Raw genomic sequence first — 24,633 nt, 5'->3', positions numbered from 1 at the left:
GTAGTGAGACAGTAGGGGAGCTGTGATGGTTCTGGATACAGGCGTCAGCATTTTTCTGCTGAGTCAACACCCGAGTTCATTGACCCCATGACCGTGACGTCACGACCACGTACTCTTGTTTGTACACAAAGCCACGTGCTTTTTGACAGCTGTCATCTTGACGGACCCTAACCACACTTTTAAGGACAACAGAACATCGCTAACCTCAGTGCTGCCATTATGACAGGGCCTAACCTCATTGTTGGCATCTTATGCACGTGGTGGTGGGCAATTTAAAATCCTCATGCTTTTAACAGCTGTCAAGGTGACAGGTCCTAACCACGTGGGCGCAGAATTTAAACAAGTGAACGTCGCTAACATCAGTGCTGCCATCTTAACATGGTCAAATCTCACTGCTGCCACCTTAACTGCATAGGGGCGCTGAATTTGAAAAGTGAGCAAGGCTAACCTCATATACGGGAGTTAACCGCTGAAGCGCGCAAGAGTGCAATGCCAATCTCAGAGAATTTTTATGCTTTATTGAATTCGGGGGAGAGGGTAGAGAGGTAGTCCTCTTTTCCCAGCTCCCCTAACCAAAATTGTAGATTGGTGAGTGAGATTTGAGCTCTTTCTCCTTCCCTAGAGCTCTACCGCCTTAGCGACGAGTCCTCTACAAAAGAATATTGCCCCGGCTAAGATGCTAGGGCACGGCCGCCTCTTACGAGGCAAGAGAATGAAGCAGCAAATTGTAAAATTATATAAAACATTAGCATAAACAATATGCTACAGTCAGTATGACAATTTTAGTGTGTTCTTAGTCCCCACTCGTTAAGTAGTCCATCTACTAAAATTATCAGTTGACACTTATTTTCCATTTCGCAACAAGGGCTCGGGCTGCTTTCCCCGTATCCCCTTCTTATCTGCGAAGACTGTTTACAGTTCTTCCAATTCCTGATTTTCTAAATGCTGTAGAGTAACCGTTAAGTTGTATAGTTGGCAGATGTGGAATAGTAATTCTTGCCGGTTGTCTAGAATCGCTTCTATATGTAATTGATATCTTACTGCTTCTTCAATGTCTGCCATTTCCCTTTCGTTTCCTTGTAAATAATAATGACTATCCTCGCTATGTCCTAGACTTCGACAAGCTGCAGGGGCTTAACGCAAGTAGAAGAGATAATTAAAAGATATTAAACATGCATATATAACTGTCTGTTAGCATTTTTAGTACAACGCAAGATTCTGCTTGCATGACGCAAACATAACCGCACGTGTCGAACGAAGTTCAAATATAGGTCAGCATTTTTTTGCTACACAGCAAGATTTTTGCCTGCACGTTGCAGGATGTGACTTGCACTTCGATGCAGAAGTTATAAGTAGAGGTTGAGATAATACTTTAATGTTATAGCATACACCTCGGCGACCACTGCTCAAACCTCGAGATTTAACACTCTCAGCGTGCCCTAAAGGCATGCAGTTGACGACTACGAGGCACATAGCTGAGTCTGTAGGTTAGCGATGTGGGGTTCGAACCCGATGCAGTGGAAGCAACCGTGGTCACAGCTCCAGCATTTTGCCTAAAGGCATGAAGTTGACGACCACAGGGCACATAGCTAAGGTTATCGACGTGAGGTTCCAACCCGCTACAAGCTGATAGTTACGCGCACTAGAAGCGACCGTGGTCATACACCCGCAGCATTTTGCCTGATGTGAATAAACGTTAAAACAATAATCACTGCCACTATTACTCTGCATCGTAAAACTTTGAAAATAAAAATTACATGCACACACGCATACACAAGTGCTCCTAAGATATGAGGTCATTGATGCACTCGGTTTTTGAAGGCGTTGACGTGTAAATCAGTAACCAATACCACTATCACACTGCGTAGTACGAACTTAAAATTACACACATTTATTAGCTTACCTCTGATTAACAATACTTACATATTGAAAGGGAAAATTAATCATGTTTATAATTAATTTGCAATTAGTAAATAAGAACAGCAAGAGATCTGCATTTAACACGCAGTACATTCGAGGTGATCATTTGCTTGTGGCGAGCTGGCTAGCACGTGTCTCGCGACAGGAAATGAGTTTTAAATTACTGAAGACGCAGCAGTGGTTACTGTGTGCGCCGAGTGCTTGTCGTGGCTCACAGAGGAATATTGTAAAATTCTGCCGAGTTAAGATTATTATCTAGTACACGTGCATATCAATATTCTGTTACCACAACCTTATGTCTACAACTTACCACATTCGATCGTAATATATTCATAAATGTATTTGACGGCAGAGGGGCGAATGCACAAGATGGCCAGTCCTTGTGTTATCGGGCTGAGACCGTTAAAAGGCAGACCCTCCGATAAGAGTGCGCTGACCCATCACCTGGGTAAATGAGCAGCAATGCAGATATCCATCTTCCTTGTGCTACTAGGCTGAGACCGTAAAAAGGCAGACCCTCCGAAAAAAGTATGCAACACACATAAACTAAGCGAATTGGCTACACGGTTAGGCATGTGTCGAGGGTGAGCAGCGTTCGCTTGATAGGGCAGGGCAAGACCCCATTCGGGACATTCTGTGTTCTAAACACCAACACACCTATACTAAGAGAATTGGCTACGTGGTTAGGCATGTGTCGAGGGATGAGCAGCGGTCGCTTGGTAGGGCAAGGCACATCGTTATGTCCCCAGTCGGGACATTCTGTGTTCTAAACACCTGTGCGTGTGTTACTACAACACACCTTTACTATGCGAATTGGCTACGCGGTTAGGAATGTGTTGAGGAGTGAGCAGCGGTCGCTTGGTAGGGTAAGGCACTTCGTTAAAACCCCAGTCGGGATATTCTGTGTTCTAAACACCAACACACACCTTTACTAAGCGAATTGGCTACGCGGTTAGGCATGTCAATCAATCAATCAATCAATACTGATCTGCATTTAGGGCAGTCGCCCAGGTGGCAGATTCCCTATCTGTTGCTTTCCTAGCCTTTTCCGAAATGATTTCAAAGAAATTGGAAATTTATTGAACATCTCCCTTGGTAAGTTATTCCAATCCCTAACTCCCCTTCCTATAAATGAATATTTGCCCCAGTTTGTCCTCTTGAATTCCAACTTTATCTTCATATTGTGATCTTTCCTACTTTTATAGACGCCATTCAAACCTATTCGTCTACTAATGTCATTCCACGCCATCTCTCCGCTGACAGCTCGGAACATACCACTTAGTCGAGCAGCTCTTCTTCTTTCTCTCAGTTCTTCCCAACCCAAACATTGCAACATTTTTGTAACGCTACTCTTTTGTCGGAAATCACCCAGAACAAATCGAGCTGCTTTTCTTTGGATTTTTTCCAGTTCTTGAATCAGGTAATCCTGGTGAGGGTCCCATACACTGGAACCATACTCTAGTTGGGGTCTTACCAGAGACTTATATGCACTCTCCTTTACATCCTTACTACAACCCCTAAACACCCTCATAACCATGTGCAGAGATCTGTACCCTTTATTTACAATCCCATTTATGTGATTACCCCAGTGAAGATCTTTCCTTATATTAACACCTAGATACTTACAATGATCCCCAAAAGGAACTTTCACCCCATCAACGCAGTAATTAAAACTGAGAGGACTTTTCCTATTTGTAAAACTCACAACCTGACTTTTAGCCCCATTTATCAACATACCATTGCCTGCTGTCCATCTCACAATATTTTCGAGGTCACGTTGCAGTTGCTCACAATCTTGTAACTTATTTATCACTCTATAGAGAATAACATCATCCGCAAAAAGCCTTAGCTCCGATTCCACTCCTTTACTCATATCATTTATATATATAAGAAAACATAAAGGTCCGATAACACTGCCCTGAGGAACTCCCCTCTCAACTATTACAGGGTCAGACAAAGCTTCACCTACTCTAACTCTCTGAGATCTATTTTCTAGAAATATAGCAACCCATTCAGTCACTCTTTTGTCTAATCCAATTGCACTCATTTTTGCCAGTAGTCTCCCATGATCCACCCTATCAAATGCTTTAGACATGTCAATCGCGATACAGTCCATTTGACCTCCAGAATCCAAGATATCTGCTATATCTTGCTGGAATCCTACTAGTTGAGCTTCAGTGGAATAACCTTTCCTAAAACCGAATTGCCTTCTATCGAACCAGTTATTAATTTCACAAACATGTCTAATATAATCAGAAAGAATGCCTTCCCAAAGCTTACATACAATGCATGTCAAACTTACTGGCCTGTAATTTTCAGCTTTATGTCTATCACCCTTTCCTTTATACACAGGGGCTACTATAGCAACTCTCCATTCATCTGGTATAGCTCCTTCGGCCAAACAATAATCAAATAAGTACTTCAGATATGGTATTATATCCCAACCCATTGTCTTTAGTATATCCCCAGAAATCTGATCAATTCCAGCCGCTTTTTTAGTTTTCAACTTTTGTATCTTATTGTAAATGACATTGTTATCATACGTAAATTTTATTACTTCTTTGGCCTTAGTCTCTTCCTCTATCTCGACATTATCCTTGTAACCAACAATCTTTACATACTGCTGACTGAATACTTCTGCCTTTTGAAGATCATCACATACACACTCCCCTTGTTCATTAATTATTCCTGGAATGTCCTTCTTGGAACCTGTTTCTGCCTTAAAATACCTATACATACCCTTCCATTTTTCACTAAAATTTGTATGACTGCCAATTATGCTTGCCATCATGTTATCCTTAGCTGCCTTCTTTGCTAGATTCAATTTTCTAGTAAGTTCCTTCAATTTCTCCTTACTTCCACAGCCATTTCTAACTCTATTTCTTTCCAGTCTGCACCTCCTTCTTAGTCTCTTTATTTCTCTATTATAATAAGGTGGGTCTTTACCATTCCTTACCACCCTTAAAGGTACAAACCTGTTTTCGCATTCCTCAACAATTTCTTTAAACCCATCCCAGAGTCTGTTTACATTTTTATTTACCGTTTTCCACCGATCATAGTTACGTTTTAGAAACTGCCTCATACCTGCTTTATCAGCCATATGGTACTGCCTAACAGTCCTACTTTTAAGACCTTCCTTTCTATCACATTTATTTTTAACTACCACAAAAACAGCTTCATGATCACTAATACCATCTATTACTTCAGTTTCCCTATAGAGCTCATCTGGTTTTATCAGAACCACATCCAAAATATTTTTCCCTCTGGTTGGTTCCATCACTTTCTGAATCAGCTGTCCTTCCCATATTAACTTATTTGCCATTTGTTGGTCATGCTTCCTGTCGTTCGCATTTCCTTCCCAATTGACATCTGGCAAATTCAGATCTCCCGCTACAATCACATTTCTTTCCATGTCGTTTCCCACATAGCTGACTATCCTATCAAATAATTCCGAATCCGCATCAGTGCTACCCTTTCCCGATCTGTACACTCCAAATATATCAAGTTGCCTATTATCTTTAGAAATGAGCCTTACACCTAGAATTTCATGTGTCTCATCTTTAACTTTTTCGTAGCTTACAAATTCTTCTTTCACCAGAATGAAAACTCCCCCTCCCACCTTTCCTATCCTATCTCTACGATACACACTCCAGTGCCGTGAGAAAATTTCTGCATCCATTATATCATTTCTCAGCCATGATTCAACTCCTATTACAATATCTGGTAAATATATATCTATTAAATTACTTAATTCTATTCCTTTCTTTACAATACTTCTACAGTTCAACACTAACAATTTTATGTCATCCCTACTTGATTTCCAGTTCCCTGTTCCCTTATCACCGCTCCCTAGGCCATCCCGTTTCCCTGAATGTACCTCCCTATTACCCTTCCAAACAAATTTCCTAACTTATACGTACCACTGCGGTTTAAATGAAGGCCATGTGTTGAAGGCTGTGCAGCGGTCGCTTGGTAGGGCAAGGCACTTCGTTAAAACCCCAGTCGGGACATTCTGTGTTCTAAACACCTGTGTATGTGTTACTGCAATACACATTTACTAAGCGAATTGGCTACGCGGTTAGGAATGTGTTGAGGGCTGAGCAGCGGTCGCTTGGTAGGACTGTGTGATGTTGAGAAAGGCAGCTCCACTGTAGTTAGACACCTAGCCTCGTTAAAAAAATTCTACGGCGTGACCTAAATCCCAAAATAGTGTCGGGAAGGGGCTTTCAAAAAATTCCCCATCGTGGCTAAGTCCCTGTCATGATCATTTCAATTCCGCGTTCCGCAGTGAGGATAGGGTCTGTCAAGATAGCAGTGAGGATAGCTTGTTTAAATTCCGCGCCCACGTAGTTAGGAGATGTCAGCTGTCAAAAGCATATGAATTTTAAATTCCGCGCCCTTAGGTGCTAGCAGTGAGGTTAGGCACTGTCAAGATACCAGCAGTGAGGTTAGCTCAGTTCACATGTTTAAATTCCGCGCCCACGTGCTCAAAGGATCTGACAGCTGTCAAAAGCACGCAGATTTTAAATTCCGTGCCCCTAGGTGGCAGCAGTGAAGATAGGGTCTGTCGAGATGCCAGCAGTGAGGTTAGCAGTGCCCACGTAGTTAGGACCTGACAGCTGTCAAAAAAGAATGTGAATTTCAAATTCCGCACGCCTACGTGCATAAGGTGGCAACAATGAGGTTTGGCGCTGTCAAGATGGCAGCAGTGAGTTCACTTGTTTGAATTCCGCGCCCACGTGTTTAAAGATGGCAGCTGTCATCTTAATAGCTGTCAAAAAGCACATGGATTTTAAATTCTGCACCCCTAGGTAGCAGCAGTGAGGTTTGGGTCTGTTAAGATGGCAGCAGTGAGGTTAGCCATTTTTACTTGTTTAAAATCATTAGCAAAATTCCGCGGCGCTACATTCATAAGGTGGTAGCAATTGAAGTTTAGCCCCGTCAAGATGGCAGCAGTGAGGTCAGCCATGTTCAATACAATTACACGTTGTTAGGACCTGTCAGCTGTCAAAAAGCGCATAGATTTTAAATTTCGCGCCCCCATGTCGTTAAGATGGTAGCAGTGAGGTTAGGGTCTGTCAAAATGGCAGCACTGAGGTTAGCCATGTTCACTTGTTTAAAATCCCGTGCCCACGTAGTTTGGATCTGTCATCTTGACAGCTATCAAAGGGACGTGGATTTTAAATTGCTCGCCACGACATGCATAAGGTGTTAAGAAAGAGGTTAGGGTCTGTTAAGATGGCAACACTGAGGTTAGCGATGCACTGTTGTCCATAAAAGTGAGGTCAGCGTCGTCAAGATGACAGCTGTAAAAAAAGATCGTGGCCAAGCGCGTGGCTTTGTTTACAAACAAGAGCACGTGGCAATGATATCATGAACACGTGACCATGACATCATGGGGTCGATGACCTTGGCCGGGTCAATGACCTCACGTGCTGACTCAGCAGAAAAATGCTGACGCCTGTATCCAGAATCATCAAAACTCCCCTACTTGGGGCTACGATTGTTCATATTTAAAATACTTTTTTGCAGCTGGGGTAATGAATATGTTCACCGCACGCCACTGAGAGAAATATAGATACGTAGCTACGGCGATTATTTCCCTGTAGACACGACTCTCTTCTGTGGACTGTGCTGTGGCATTCCGCTTCATCGTGCCGTCTTTTGGTTTTTTGAGTTCCAGGGCCTGTCCCGACGAATGGGAGTGCTATGTCTGTGAATTCTTAATATCTTTGTCCAGCATGACTAGCGCGGGCAGTTGAAACGGGAAAATCGAGATGAAAATTTACCGTAAATAACACGAGAATGATTTTTGTTGAAAGAAAAATTGAATGATCCCTGGACCAATAATTATATTAGTTAATGAGTTCTGGGCCCAAGTAAACTACTGGCTCCACCTTGTATACCAAGCGTACCGGTAGCAAAGAATTTCAAAGATTTCAGTGAACAAAGACTTCACACACTATACCAACGTTAACAAGGTATTTCTGCAGGAAGATTCTTCTTTAATATTTTAGGCAGTTAGCCAAAGACAAATTTTTCTACATATTTTGCTAACGACTAGCAGATAGTCATAATGGCCATTCTATGTCTCTGCCTGAATTTTGCTGATTATGGCGCTTTTTTGCGGAGGAAATGTCAACCGTAGTAACGAATTGTTCTGAGAAAAAATGGAAAGTACCCTTCTGTTCCCGCCAAATATTGCGATTTGTGAGGATTTCGAGATTTGGACCCGTCGTGTGACTTCCAGTTGTTAAATTTCTAGTGAAAGTTGAAACAGAAATCTTAAATATGAGTTCTGCACTTAGGGAGAGAAGGGTAGGCATGGTTATCTTGTTCAATGCTACATATTTCATCAAGATCCGCTTTTCAGTCTGTTGATGTTAATATATTTTGGGGATCTGGTGATGAGCAAAATAATACTAATAAATGTGTTATTGTGTTGTGCATAATTTGTTATTGTGATTACCACAGACCACTGGTATTTCATTATCAGGTGTTAATGTTATTTTATGAATGACACTGCCGCTTCTCTTTGTTAGAGATCCGATACTTTTATTGGCATCTACACGCTTTCTTCCGAGTCATCTTTCGTTTCATGAAGTGTAGATCTTTTGAAGTATCATTTCTATTCAGTTGTAATTTCGTAGATGTGGACGCATTTAGTTATGCTCAGTATTAGTGGAAATGCCTAGCCTTTCATAGTATAGGCCAACTATTGCGCAACTGTTACGAAACCAGTGTTGTGTAACTCGAGTCGAGACCATAGTGGCTATCGGCGATTGATCAAAGCTTTTACCCATATCACCCTCTTCTTTCCCCATTTTCTTCCCCCTGAGAACAGTAGAATACATCCACAGTAACCCCTGCCTGTCGTAAGAGGTGACTAGAATGGCACTCATGGGCTGTCATCTTGGGACTGTCCCCTAGCTGAGTGTGACATTGCTTCCTCTTATTTGAGGCTCCCAGACTTCACCTTTCCTACCCGACCTCCACTCGTCAACTCTTGTTCTCGCCCGACTCCGATGGTTTCCAAGACCTGAATTCCTTCATTTTCACACCTTTTGTGGCCCTTGTCTTTCTTTGGCCGATACCTTCATTTTTCGTGGTGTCTTGATCTCTTCTCTTTTGTCCCTCTGATTAGTGTTAATTTTATTTTTTGAAAATGTTATTCTTGCTTAGTTGTTTATTTTCATATATTTTACATGTAAATTTTTGTGAATATATATATGGTAACCACTATTCCATCCCCAGAAGTACATATACTTTTATAATTTTATAACCTAGTGAATATTACACACCATTTTCTATTGCTGAGGTAGAAGTAGCTACTTTGGCACGTGACGTCATTCCTGATAATTAGATTCCATTACCAAACCCGCTAGAATAAAAGCACAAGTAAATGAAGTAGCTATTGCTCCAAGCCAATCTGAAAAGTCTGTATCCAGCATAACACAATGATTTGTAGTTGGAAACAGGTGCTCCATCTATTTCCGATTTTCTAAATACGAAATCATCCATCAGACACAAATCTGTGATAGTGATCTTCACCTTATGGCTGATGGTCAAATATTCAAAGGAACCGGCACTGAGAAACTAAAAAATATTCACATGCCTTTGGTGGTGGATAAAGGCTGTATCTGCAGTTTCATGTAAGCCACAACCTTAAAAAGTACATGAATCGAAGTTTATGAGCAAGGGGAGCAAGTGCGTGTTTAAATATCTATTCATGATTTAGCCTAAGTCTTGTGGACGTACATTTATATATTTATCGATGTACAACACTCAAGTAATTGTAATCTTTAGGAAAAGGCATGCTGACTCCTATTCATTATTTGGATAATAAAGCGTGTTAGAAATTTCTAATTACCGCTGTACTAATTCTTCATTACTTCTGCTAGTTTTAGCGTTTTTGGTCCGTAGCTCATTTTGCAGCTGTTTAATGCTTAAACGCTGAAAATCGTCCGTAATATACTAGGGGATATACCTATACAATTAATTAATATAGTCTTCGAGTAAAATTAAAGATACAGTCCGCTCTAGCTCAGAAAACTCGGTCACATTCTATACATTACTCACAGCTGACTGGGAGAAATATAAGACGATCACCTTGCGCTTACCCAGTAGTACACGTATCTGGCGCGAACTTTCTCTGCCTACATCCCTATTATCATTTTTCAACTTATTTTAATCTAAACATTTTCTTAGCATTAAGTTCTGGAATCTTGTACATCTAATCCGAGCGTACAGACAAAAATGATAATTTTATTTATATAGGTGAAAGTAGGCTGAGTGGCCGCACGTTTTAACGCGCTACGGCTATGGAGTCAAGCTCTGCATTCGGGAAACGCATGGGTTCGAACCCCACCGTCAGCTGTTCTCAGAATAGTTTTCTGTGGTTTAATATTTTCACTTACAGGCAAATGCCAGTACAGTTTCCATCCATAGGCAAGAGCTTGAGTCCTCGCACCCCTTACCCAGTTTCATTCACCATAACACATTTCATCTTCATTAGCTCCTCAACTGAGGTTGGTGCCAGGAAGGGCATCCGGCTGTAGAAACATGCTGTCTAGATTAATCTCATCCTGACCCGGTATCAAGAAACGAGACTGAGGGGTAGACGTACATACAGACAGAGGAAAGTAGGCTAATTATATTTTGAGCAGCTGTTTACTCAATGTGCCAGTATGAATATTTGAACAGTTTGAGCATTATGTAAGCATTAATTTAATATTGTCCCCTATTGTATAAGAAAGTGTAAGTTAACTGTTAAGTTTGAGACGAGCTACAATTGCTTCAAAAAGGGTAGCACTGTCGAAGAAGCAACGTGTTACAGCAAAATCCTTTGATTTGAAATCGGAAAGTGTAAAATTCAACGGTTTTAATATGCCCATCTTTTGTCGTACTTAAAACTCATTTAACCTCCTTTACACCCACAACCATCTGGTAACTCTAAATAAAAGGTTTATTCGAGTCCTGTTTATTCTCTGTCAGTCCCGATATTAATGCATCAGTCTCAAACGGTAAAAATAAGTCATTCAGCGAGTTTCAGCATACGATTCATTAGAATCCCAGTATGTAGTTTTGCCAGTTACTTGAGGGATGTTCTTCTGTAACACTCCTTTAGTAAGGAATTCCCTCACAGCAACCTGACTATGCCACTCATAAGAGTGATTGCAAATGGGACAACACCGCTTGGCCAGTTATTCTACAACAGAACACAGCGGTCAGAATGAACGAGGGTACAAGTGAGTGAGGGGTAAGAGAAAGGAATGCTGGAACGTGGCAACATCGTGAAATTACACGTGCAATGCTCCTCCCTCCAGCCCTACCTGTCAGAATTCACCTTTAGTCATTAGAGGTATAACAAAGAGCTGCACCTGTCATTGTCCATTGCTAATGTAGCTACTTGCATTCCTATTGGCCAACGTGAAAAGAATATGACGTCATTGCCGTCAGTGATGGTAATTAGATTGTTTTACCGACCCTGCGTGAATAAAAGTACAAATAAAAAGACCATGTAAAGGAAACAATGTAAAATGCTCAACAGCAATAATTTTATATGAAACTTGCCTTAATACAGCGGCGGATACAGGACTGCAGCAGCCTTAAGGAATTCACCTTGCATCTAGGGCGAAAGAGGAGAAGGAGCTCTAAATGGGGATTTGGCAAGATATCTGATGAAATGGTGTTTCCTCCTGCCCCACCCTGAAACGGAATAGCTGCCGTGCTTAAAATGCCGCCACCTGTTTTGAATATTTGCGTGTCCATGGCGGGGCGATCAAAATGCTCTCCTATCACCCTATGCAAAATAGTATGCGCTCTTATCACCCTATAGAATGTATTCGTACTCAGCGAGAAGTAAACAAACGACTGGCATTCCACGTGCAGCTGAATGTAGTGAGTATTGGGTAGCACAGCGTCCACCATTGATCACTGCCCTTGGGTCGGTAGAGGTGGGAACCCTCACTGAGTCAGGTGAAAGCAATGCTGGAGTCTAAATGGATTAAATATAAAAATAAATTTGTATTGAGTAGAGGGTATGGATCAGTAGCTGACCGGTGCAGGGAAAGTCGTGCAATGTTGCCAGGATAGTGCACGCCACCACACTATGCCGCGCCTCTTTTGGAGGTCAATTTACTGATTACAAGTTGCACTTAAGTAACATTTGCTTCACTGTTTGCTTAAAATTTTCCTCCGGTACGTAACAGTTATCTGTGATTTATTTTTTTAATATATATTTTTTTTACAATTTGTTTTACATTGCACCGACACAGGCACCGACCTATGGCGGTGATAGAATAGGAAAGGCCTAGGAGTGGGAAGGAAGCGGCTGTGACCTTAATTAAGGTACAGCCCCACCATTTGCCTGGTGTGAAAATGGGAAACCACGGAAAACCATCTTCAGGGCTGCCGACAGTGGGGTTTGGCTTCTTGAGTTCCGAAAAACTGAAGAGCCTTTCCAACATCCATGTGTTTTGACATCTATGAATACCTTAAAAAATGACGTAACTTCTTCGAATATACAACAGCAAACTCAAGAAGCCAGCATTCAACTGATAATTCTTCTTTATAACATCTTTTAGTGCACACTGGACTTTTAATACTATACGGCGCACTGAACTTTATTCATAAATAAACAACATAACTTCCGCTCAGTGCTTCGTCAATTGGAAGAGTTATTATTTTTAATATATTGCTGCTCAATATCCCACATGGTATGTACTTTTAAAAAGACTGTACTTGTGTTTACATTGTTTACTTTTCTTCGATATTTACACTTTAATTTACTTCAGGCTGATGATGACCTATTACTAGGTCGAAACTAGTCCCTATGTAATTTAAACTATTTACATTTTGTATTGAAAAGGTGGACCCAAAATAATATATTAATTTACTCTATTGTAATCACAAAAACAATGCCAAAAAGCACAGCCTCTCAAAGGATTAGAAGCAATATTTAAGATGATGTTGCCACAGTTACAAAAACAAAACACAAGTTCCGACAATAGAGCAGATAACGGCTTAGATTTATAAAATAGCAGATCACACAGGCTCAAACCCGTCAAGTAAAATGAAAACAGAAAAGATAAAGAAACAAAAATTAAAATTACGAGGTATGGAGAGTACTATAAACCACACTCAGGTAGACAGCACAGGCACGCACACATACATACGGACAAGAACAGAGACCCAATATAAAAATCTACCCAGACTAGGTCGGCGCGTCAAGGCACACGACGTACATCCTGGACTCACGAGCTTGGTTCGAACACCACAGATACAATGCTGGACCGCCGCAAAAATAGGCATGGCTGATCTCAACATAATCGTAGCAGTCATAACTTTCGTCGACCCGCTACCCGGGACATCCAAATGACCTCACGTGGACAAACCTGAATTAAACCCCGTAGTGTCAGATCATATAATATACTAATGCTCAACCATGATTCAAAACAATGAGGAAACAGAAGTGCATGGTCTCAAAACCCATAAACACACAGACCCAAACAAACGGATAGGTAGATACCACTCTCCGCTCTCGTACTTGTGCACACAAACAAAGAAAAAGAATTTAAAACACACACACAAAATAAATTAACTAAGAACCGGCAAAGAGGTACTAAAAGACTACGGAAATGTAATCACATAGAACCGTTCTTGTAACTATGGCACGTGAAATAAAATAAAATGAAATACCTGGAAGCAACACATCCGGAATCTCAAAAATATTTACGTCAGTCAGAATAATGACTCCCTGTAGAGCGCCGAGCGTTGAAACAAGTAGATCCAAGATAGGAGCAATTTGTAAATCAAGAAACACATTTTAAATTCCAGTTTGCTCATCATTTTCGGTCCCTCCATTGTTGGTTTCACGAGCAGACCAACTTAACACTCGGCGAGCGATAGACAGACTCAAACACAACACAGATGGCTAAAGCGCCATCTTCAAGGAGAAATTTTAAGTTTCACGTCTCATTTTGGTAATATTATTGCTAATGGCAACAATGACAGTCAAGGAGAAGTAAAAATAAAGGAAGTGCGTCACCAAGGCAGGCTTGGTTCAGCACAAGTCTATTGTTTTATTCTTACATACTATTGTTACATAACTTCAGAAATGATTATTATTACACTGATGGAGCTTCATTCTTCTAAGGAAAGTTAAAATTACAAAAGAAAACAACACATATGACAATATATCATGCTAGTCATTGAATTTATGACATAGTATAAATGATATGAAAGGATAACAGTTTTTACAAGATACACCTCACTTGTGAACCAACTCATAGTAACGTTTGCATAAGAATGCTTTGTCCGGGCAATGTTTAGAGTATGTTGTTACTTTCTCGTTTTCCTTGCAGCCTCTCAACCTCCAGTTTCGTTAGCCTCTTTGTAGCATATGCTGCAGTATTTCCTTCTCTTCCGTGTGGAATTTCCAGCCTTTTCAGTTTGTTCCGTCTCCACAAGGAGATGGATATCGCGATTGTGACAAGGTGTTTCTACTTCATCCGACAAGCTCATCAGTTCAAGAGCACATTTCTCCTTGAAGTTAGTGATGGACATTTTCTGCAGTTTTGGCACTGTTTGATAGTTTCTGAATGCAATCCACGAATTCACCAAGCTCGTTCCAGTTAGTAGTTCCGTTGCTACCTTATGATACCATCTGACAGTTTTCCGAACAGATGTATTATAGGACGATAGCTGATCAGATACATCAACGCCAGGCTTTGCTTTGTTATAGTCAATAACTACGGATGGTTTGAAAATTTCCCTGTTACTCTTATCGTGTTTTCCTGAAGATACGAATTCTAACTGGTGTTTATTTGAGAGCATATAAACCTCTCACTTGTCCATCCATTTCAGTGCTAGGATAACATTCTGTGATTCCTTAGCAACCATTTATCCTTTCTTGACTATTTCTTTTAGACCTGGCGGAAGCCCAACTCTATTCTTCTGCAAGGTACCAACCAGGTGAGTGCGTCTAGGTAGGAGTTTATTTGCCATATCAACAGCCTTGTAGAAATTGTCTGTGAACAAAGTTGATCCACTGTCTAAATAAGGATCCATAAGTTCCATCGCAACAGCTGTAGCATGTGGTAGTCGAGGGTTAACAGTTGTCCCTTTGCCGCTGTACACTTTGTGATGTAGGTATAGCCGTCTGTATCACATGCAGTAATTTGAATACCGTTGCACCATATTTATGAGTCTTGTTTGGAATAAACTGGCAAAATATTAGTCTTCCTCTGAAGAGGAACATAGATTTGTCAATGACTAATGTTTCTTGTGGCTCATTTAGTTCTTTGAAATTCTTATTGAGCTTTAGAACAAGAGCTGCGATTTTATACAACCTGTCTTGAACTCGGTTCGCTTCACTGTTGAAATGCCAGAAACGCAAAATTAGTAAGAACTTGTCCCGCTTCATTACATGATCGCCAACATAGTTTTTATACAGTCTGTTCTTTCTTGACCATTAATTATGTATTTTGGGAAACTGTGCTAAACCCATTCACATCAATAAGCCTTAGAACTTTTTCATGTCAGCACAACTGATATCAGTCCATGGAGTGAATCTACTCCTCCTACTCAAGCATTTCCCTTGCAACACATTCCTTGCATTTTCATTGGTCTCATGCACCATTGTATTGATGATGATGTCAGTAACTATCGCAAGATAGAAATCAACTGGTTGAGATTTAGCACTCGGAGGAAATTTTAAACTGGGGCTACTTGTAAATAAACAATGTTTCTGCAAACCTGAGAATGTTCCCCAGTAATTGTCATTGGCTGGTGATATTGTCGAATCATCGCACGATGCAGCACCAGATTCTTTGCTAGTGTCCTCACTACACAAACTACTGTCCAATTTTGGCTCGGAAAAGGTGGCATCACATTGCAAATCCGAAATGTCAACATCACTTGATTCAGCACTCAAACCCTTTTCAAGTTGTTCTTTGATCTCTCTGTCGGTAATCCTGTCTTAGTAGACACAGAAACACATATACCATTAATTAAATTCTTGTCACAAAACTGTAAATTACAAGGAACTCATTGAAAGGCGCGTAAATCAACAGCCCCCCAGGGGTGATGTGCGCTTTCTCTGTTGCATTGTCAACCTAATAAACATATGTCACTCCAATAGGGGGACACGCAAATAATAACTTTGAACATAAATTATGTCTTTATCATCTACGAATGAAATTACGCACATCCATAGCTCTCAACAACCTGAAATATGAAAATTGCATTTCCGCAGTTTACCACAAAGAAAGCAAATGTACACGTCGACATTAACGTGTTAAAGCAACTTTGAAGGTCCAAAGCACCCATGAGAAAAGCTGATGGGAAATGTTTTTCATGACCTCTTAATACCATTTGTTTCAATGCTAATCACAGGTAATTATTGAATACCGGAGGAAACTTCTAAGCAAACTGGTCATTTGGTTTCTTTTTCTTGCAGCGCAAGCGGTCATTATCTCCAGATAGCGACACTCCTAAGAAATCATCCTCCAACAGGCGATCGAGCTATTTCTTCCCAAGAGACAGTGATGAAGATTCCAAACCGAAAACTCCCGAGGGAGGAGAAAGAGCAGAAGCAGATGAGAAGCCTGAACTCCCAGACCAGAAGGAGCGTGAAGCATACGAGGAGATGAGGAAGAAGAACATCGAAGAGAAGAATCAGATGTTAAAGTAAGTGACAACTTCTTATGATTTTTCTTGTTTATACTTGAAGGATTTTGTTTGATATGTAGGGGGATTGGTGTCAGCTCAAAGTGATACTCATGCAGGGTAAGTACGAGCGTTTATCTTGTAGGGATTCCAATCGGGCAAAATCACCGTGAGGATTAAGGCATTCATCCTACCGACGCACCAGGTTGAAGATCACCGTGTGCTGCATGAAGAAGTCCATAACCGCCTGCTACACATCCTCGTCCAACAGGAAGTGTCAACCCTTCAAGGCCTTTTCAGGGGACCGAAGGCATGATAATTGCATGGGGAGAGATCAGGACTATAGGGCGGGTGCTTGAGTGTCTCCCACTTGAGTTGTTGTAGTCCGTGACGGATGAGGCTGGCCTCCCAGACACGACCCTTATGGAACTTGGTGCACCATTCCACAGCGGTGGTTTTCGATAGACATGTTGTCGCATACACAGTCCTCATTCTCTGATGGATGTCCACCTTCAGCAGGCAAGAACAGAATAACAGCATGTTGGTCCTGTTTGGACGCATTTGGTAATAACGTCGCCATAGTTCACGTGTTAAGACATGAACAGTTCACGTGGCCGCATTTAACGCACGCACCTTGGCACGACACAACTACCACACTAATCCCTTTGTCTACACGTGTGTGCTTATGTACCTGCATTGGAGTCACTCTACATTGCTTGTCAAATGTCCGGCTCCATGGATATATGGTTAGCGTTCTGGCCTTTGGTCAGAGGGGTCCCGGGTTCGATTCCCGGTAGGGTCGGGAATTTTAACCATCATTGGTTAATTTCGCCGGCTCGAGGGCGGGGTGTATGTGTCGTCTTCATCATCATTTCATCCTCATCACGACGCGCAGGTCGCCTACGGGTGTCAAATCAAAAGACCTGCACCTGGCGAGCCGAACATGTCCTCGGACACCCCCGGCACTAAAAGCCATACGCCATTTCTTTTTTTTTTTTTTTTTTTTTTTTTTTTTCTTGTCAAATGGAAACTTCTTGATCATAATAATAATAACAACAGTAGCATGTTGCCTCCGAAGAGGTTTTCGAGTTGACATCGTATGAGGATGGGGCCCTACCTGTGATGGATTCTAATGCTGAAGACGTCGCACACACCCAGTCCCAAGCGATTGGAATTAACCAGTGAAGGTTAAAATCCCCAACCTGGCTGGGAATCGAACTCTGGACCAAAGGCCAGCATGCTAACCATTTAGCTGTGGAGCTGGGAGTAGATTAATATATCAAAAAAGAAAAACGTGTGGTCATAGAATGGAGAAAAGCAGGTGCACCATCACACCATTTAGGACCAAGGATTAAAGGAATTAATCTAGCCGAGCGTTTCACATGTTTATCCGGAACTCTTCTGCTCCGGCGTGAGCAAAAGACGTCTTTATCTGGAATTGTAAATTACACGCTTTTGCGTTAGTATGTTTTAGATTGTTTGTAATATTAGACGATAGATGTCAGGGGAGTGAATACACAGGGCCCTTAGTCAGCCTTAACACAGGGATTTGGAATGAAAAAAGAAGAAAGCTTTTGCTGTTAAGAGCGATTTCCATGGTGATGTTCTTTTCAGAAGTTTGTTGACATTGCAAATATTCGTGTTTTAGCTATTGTAGATATTATATCCCGAAAAAGGAATTCGAAATGAGTCTGAAATAGAGGCATAATTACATTGTGTTGATGAATACTAAAAAGTGAAAGTGAAATTGATGCAGGTGAGTTTGAGAACAACATTAGTGAGAGGACAGATTCAGACGATGAGTACCAAGGTATTATCGGTGGAATTAACCATCAGAATTTGGCAGGAAGTCAATAACAGTGATATGAGGAAAGCGTAGAATGGTATGAGGTCACATTTCAAGATCCAGGATCACAAACAAGTCTAGTTTACAGCATAAATAATGTTTCAATTTGCTTCCCATTTTCTACCTTGCATCTCTATTAATGATTTTTTTTCAGTTTCAGTAATTCTACTGTTGTATTAGTGATAATGAATTATGGAGTAGGCAAGAAAGTGAATTGCAACCAAGTTTTGTGGATGTAAAATAAATATAGTGTTTTTAGTCGAAAGTACTGTGTGGCGTGCCTTGTCCCACTCTTGCTCGTAAACAGGCAGTTCAGTATTTTTTCTTCTAGAATAAATGGATACCTGCCAACTATTCTGACGAAATTACATATGAATGGAATATTTATGCTTAACTAGTGTTTGTGTTTGTTAACATTAAAAATAATGAAAATTAATTATGGAAATCAGTGAATGAGGAAGGTGTGCAAATGGATTGTTTTAAGTGTGGGAGGATTGATATGGAACAGGGAGGTATCACAGAGATGTAAAGGAATTATCTACAAGACTTATTTTGTGCCAATTTTGACGTATGGATTAGAAACATGAGTGATGAAGGAGACGGATAAAAGTGGAATACAAGCAGTGGAAATGAAGTTTCAGAGGTGTCAAGTATGTTTAACAAGAACTGACGGAGTGAGAAATGAGAGAGTTCTGGAAATTGTAAATGAGGTACACCTACAGGGAAAGATAAAAAAAATCAAGGCTGCAGTGGTATGGACATGTTAAGAGAATAGGACACCAAGATGTTAGAAGTGGAGTTGAAGGGAAGGAGACCTAGAGGAAGATAAGGGGCTGATGGCTGGAAGGTGTAAAGAAGAGCATCGAGGCAAGAGGAGGGAACTGGATGACAGTGAGAGAAGAGAAGTGGTGGATGGACAGAAAACGATGCAGAGGCTTATGTTCCGAGCAGACCCAGCCTGTGGTTGGGAACTGCTCCAGATGATGTTGAAGCAGTATGCTAACAAGCAAAGATACAATCCACTTGACAGGGGTTGAAATTGTCTGTGTAGCCTTTGCTGATGATATGGCACTAATTGCCAAAAATACATTTCGGGTGCACAAAAACAACTTGCGAAAATTGTGTAGTAACTCTGAACCTTATTCGTCTCTAGCTTTTTACAAACCCACATATAGTGTTGGGTCGCTCAGGAGCGAGTCGTTCCTGGTGAACGACTCTTTTTGTGGAGCGACTCCCCGCTCGCTCCTTTCAAAAGAGCGTACCGTTCAAACATAACACTCGCTCATACTGAGAGCGTCAAGAGAGAGAGTGAAGAGAACTTACCTTGAATTTCAACCAGCTCATCCCCCGAGCTCGCTCCGCTCCTCGCCATTCCGCTCTTCCCTCTCCAACTCCCGCTCCTTCGACACGTACACGTAACCAGTCTGTGTTTACCGCCACGTTTAAAACGACGTCCTTTGGCAACACACAGCGCCTGTCCAAATTCGCTATTCAACATTTGTTTCGTGCCAGTAAATTATCACTTTAAATGGAATGACGTAGTGTTTAATATGGTAAACTCATTCGGCTGCACTCTTATAATAATATTCTCAGGCATATAAAACTAGAAGCTAAAGTTTATGTACAAACTATTTACACAAAGTACATCGCCCGAAATACACCACTCACTTAAATTAGAATTTAAAAATAAAATCTGGGACACTCGCTTTCCTGTGAGTCGGCTCCTTCTCTCAATTATAGTCTGTCCTGCTTTTGAAAAAAAAAATCTCTCCTAAGGCGCTGAAGTAGCGACTACACACAAACGCTTCAATGCCAGTTTGTGGAGAGAAGGGTACACATGTTGTCTTTCTGACCACCAAACAAGTGGATTTCCTTTCAGAGGCAACAATGGCTCTTGAAAGTTATCCACTTCAATTATCGCAGCTGATTTTTCGTGTGGACTCCGGACAAAACTCGAAACTTTAGCTGTGAATGGACTCCTTTCAGAGAGGGCAGTAGGAGAAACATCATCTGAGCTGACGGGAAGTTGGTGACTTTCACAGAAACGGATAAGTCTTTGTTTGCAGGAGTTATAACAACTCCTATCCGCGAAACCATGTAATTTAAAGCGCGGATCTACTGCTGTTGCCTCTGAAAATATGGCACTCTTTTTGATATTTGTAAACCTTACTGTAGGAGCTTCCAGTATCTTTTGAGCTATCTCCTGCACTTCCGTACACATTGCAAAGTTATTTACAAACTGGGCACACCATTGTCTAAGTGACTGGCTCAGCAGAATCACTTTAGAGGCTGTCACTTGTTTCTCACTGTTCATCTCTTCAGTGACCAGTTTGAAAGCTCTGAGTACTTCACAAACTGCTCGATCTTTTGGATGTCATCGCTATTTAGCTGCGTCAGATCAGGGTAGTTTAAGGCAATTGTTGAAATTAGAGCTCGTTGGACCTCAATAATCCTCTCGAGCATAACGAAGGTGGAATTCCACCTCGTTACCACATCTTGTTTAATACTCAAGACTGGTTCACCCATCTGCTCCTGCATTTTTCGCAGTTTGCCTTCAGCTTGTGAGCTGCGTTTGAAAAAGTCCACTTTTTTTTTTTCACTTTCGCAGTGATGTCTTTAACACAGTGGAGTTCGACTTCACAACTAAATTTAAATTATGGGCAAAACATGGGATTTGCCTCCAGGCTGTCTGATGTATTGCAGCCACAATATTTTCAGCGTTATCGCTAACAATACACACGATTTTAGTCTCCACTTTCCACTCACGAGCAACTCTTATGAGTTCTTCAGCCAAGTTTCGAGCCGTGTGCTTCTCGTAATGAAACATTCCAGTAGAACAGATACCAACTCGACTCCCTCGATGAAATGAGCCGTCACGGACAAGTAGGAATCGTTGTTCATAGAAGTCCAAGTCAGTAGGTAATGTCACATACAGTAGACTGCGGACTCCAATTGTTCTTTGACAAATTCTTTCGTCATATTATACAATTGTGGAAGAATTACTTGCGATAGAGTTTTTCTTTTAGGCAAATTATAAGCTTTATTGAGTTTATGAATCAGTGTCCTAATTTTTTTACTTTCAACGATGCGGAATGGCAAGTAATTTTCCACAATTGACTCCAAAACTAAAATGTCAATTTCTCTACTGCTTTTGTTGGAAAGAGGTCGGTGCATCTATAGGAACTAATGGACGTCTGACCCGAATTCCGGTGGGGCGTTCCGCTTTACTCAAGTGTAACACAGGCTGATGCTGGTGTGACTCTACAATCATCTTCATTAGAAGTTGCAATCGAAGCCACTGCTAACCTACGATCATCCGAAATTTCTTCTGAAGAGGGAAGAGCGGGCGTTAGCCGTTCTGTAGACAACGACATAGTAGGATGTAAATTTCGAACGTGGCGCTCGAGATTAAACATACTGCCACTTTTATACGAAATCTGTTTTGAGCAAAAATTGCACTTTGCTTTCCCATCGCCTAAATCTTTAAAAAAGTTTAAAATGTCACTCTTTTTCTTTTGCCTTAAAGCCATGATTCCCACTGAACACTGTAGACAAAACTGACCATAGACCGATATTCGACAAACTCCAGTTCACAATGGAACATTGGTGCCAATGAATAAAAAGGAAAAAGCAGATAATGTTGCCTACTCGAAATTTTAACGCATTCGTTTTCGTATAAAATAATTAAAGAAAGACATAGGGATTTGTCGCGTTATGGAAGTGATCACATTCTGCGTAAGAGAAATGACGAATTTTCTCAATCTACACTGGAATTATGAGAATTTGTTTATTACGGGTTGAGTTGGTCATAATGTCTTTATTTGCTAGTTGCTTTACGTCGCACCGACACAGATAGGTCTTATGGCGACGATGGGACAGGAAAGGGCTAGGAATGGGAAGGAAGCGGCCGTGGCCTTAATTAAGGCCCAGCATTTGCCTGGTGTGAAAATGGGAAACCACGGAAAACCATTTTCAGGGCTGCCGACAGTGGGGTTCGAACCTACTATCTCCCGAATACTGGATAGCCTACTGGCCGCACTTAAGCCACTGCAGCTATCGAGCTCGGTAGTATAATGTCTTTATGCAGGGGCAGGTATACTGAGACTGACACGTCTGGTTAACAGATGCTGATAGCCTGTCTCTTTCTGTGTATGTATTTCTCACAATTTGTCGGGTTTCCAAGAAAGATATTCTTCGAGAAGAACCGTATTACAATGCTATCTATTGGCTATTTGATGAATTACGTCCTAAAGACAGTTTGTAGTAAGGGGTGGAGGTGAACAAGGGTACAGCTTACCAACACAGATTGTTTGTCGTCGTTATTTTTAAAATATTTAACAGGGAAAAAATATCTTCTTCTCGGAATTATATCATTCTAATATTCCTTGCAAGGACTTACATCAGAATGTATTTATTAATAATATAGATTTTCAACCATTTCCTTCCTTTCCTTCTCACAATGTGGTTGGCAGCTGTGGCAAAGACGCACACTTCTTTAAATGAGCTAAGGAAGAGCGATACAACGCTTGGAGCGTGTCGAAGGAGCGAGTGAATGTGGTGTGTGGGGTGGGGGTGTGGAAGAGGCTAGGCTCTTCGAGCCGTGCGATGCTTGGAGCAAACCGCTCCTTCGAACGACTCCCCGGAGCTGACTCCATCTGGAGAGCGGAGCGAAAGAGCGCGCTCCTTCCTTTGAACGACTCCGACCCAACTCTACCCACATAGCATTGTTTTGCTCCCCTCTACATCCTCTTCTATCTCTCTTTTGAATTTCTCTGAGCTTTCCTCTTTTCTTTACTTACTAAATTTTTTATATGTTTTATTAATTTCTGGATAGCCTACTTCCTTTCGATCTGTGTTGAATTCTTGCTTTGCTTTCTTCTTTTCTTTGACAACTTCCTTCGCTGTCTCTCTCTACAGCTTACAAATATCTCTTCAAACTTGGACCCTTCCACACTTCCAGCTTCCGTTTCTGGAATTTGTTCTTTCAATATCTCCTTCAATTTTTTAACTTTTATTTTCCATACTTTCATTTTCTTATCTTGTTTCCTTTATTCTTTCAAATTTTCTCACTCATTATTGCTACCACTACTGGATGGTCTCTGCTAAATGCTTCTACTGGCAGTCATTCATCAACTGTGACTTGCACTTTCCACCACAAAATTACTGTCTTCATCGTTCTGTAACCCCAACTGTAACATGTACTGGATTTACTGCTGTTCTTCTTTCTAACCTTGTTTTTTTTTCATATGTGGTTGAAAGTATAAGACTTTTGATTAATAATAAACACGTTTATGAGTGTAAGACTTCTGGATACTGTATTAACATAGTGCCACCCCTAATTTAAAATGTGTAACTAACTAAATAAATAAATAAATACATGCATCTTCATTATAGACTGCTATGCCTTTCGCCATTCAGTCTGCAAGCCTCTGTGAATTTACTAATCCTCTATTTGTAACTAGTTCTCTGGCGTTGTTCAGTTCTGTATCTCTTTTCTTTAAACTGTTAGAAACCGAGTCGTCTAACCATCGTCGTCTTGGTCTCCTTCTACTCCTCTTATCCTCCATAACAGCGCCCATTACAGTAGAACCTCGATAATTCGAAACCGGTTAATTCAAAATCTCGCCTAATTCGAAACAGCTCTCGTTGCTGGAAACATGAGGTATGTTTTTCATGTTATTTAAATTGTTTAATTCGAAATACGGATAATTCGTAATTCGAAGAAGAATGTTGGTCCCATTACTGAAATTCAGACTTTTAATTGGAAACTGCCTTTATATTTTGAAAAAAAAAAAAAAAGTATTTTACAGAGTAATTTAAATTCAAAATTTCTCCGCGCCATGAAAGAATGCGTCTTCCGGAATGTGAAGGGTAACTTTGCGCACTTTCACCTACTTCGGCGTGTTTAGAGCGTGCTTCATATATGCTGTGTTCGAGTGGAATCATAATTATTTTGTATTCAGCGTTTTTAGGAACACCACAATATCACGTAGCATGCAGTGTGCAAAGAGGTAGAATCCGCAAACACTGGGGATGCCGATAGTTGGCGAAAAAGCGTGGCTTATAGCCTGCAATCAATTCGTATGCACCAAACAATATTGTCAGTGCCGATGAAGCTGCATTGTTTGTTTGTTTTATTTTTTTAAATGCTTAGGCCAAACGGACTTATAGTTTTAAAGGAGAGAATTACCAGCCGG

The 24,633-nt window shown here is 41.0% G+C and overlaps 1 protein-coding gene across 1 annotated transcript in view; it reads left to right on the top strand.

The window, feature by feature from the left end:
• The first annotated feature begins 8,133 nt into the window (after nucleotides 1–8,133).
• The window catches only part of LOC136884056 (WD repeat-containing protein 76), a 75,579-nt gene continuing 59,079 nt past the window's right edge, over nucleotides 8,134–24,633 (top strand). Inside the window, exons 1-2 of the mRNA XM_067156080.2 lie at nucleotides 8,134–8,238; nucleotides 16,382–16,611. Coding sequence (XP_067012181.2) covers nucleotides 8,212–8,238; nucleotides 16,382–16,611 — 257 coding nt within the window. The 5' untranslated portion in view covers nucleotides 8,134–8,211. The remainder of the gene's footprint in view (nucleotides 8,239–16,381; nucleotides 16,612–24,633) is intronic.

This window comes from Anabrus simplex, chromosome 12 (assembly GCF_040414725.1).
Source record: "Anabrus simplex isolate iqAnaSimp1 chromosome 12, ASM4041472v1, whole genome shotgun sequence".
In the NCBI taxonomy this organism is placed as follows: Eukaryota; Metazoa; Arthropoda; class Insecta; order Orthoptera; family Tettigoniidae; genus Anabrus; species Anabrus simplex.
Note: the sequence above shows the minus strand (reverse complement) of the source record. Positions and strands in the feature narration are given on the sequence as shown.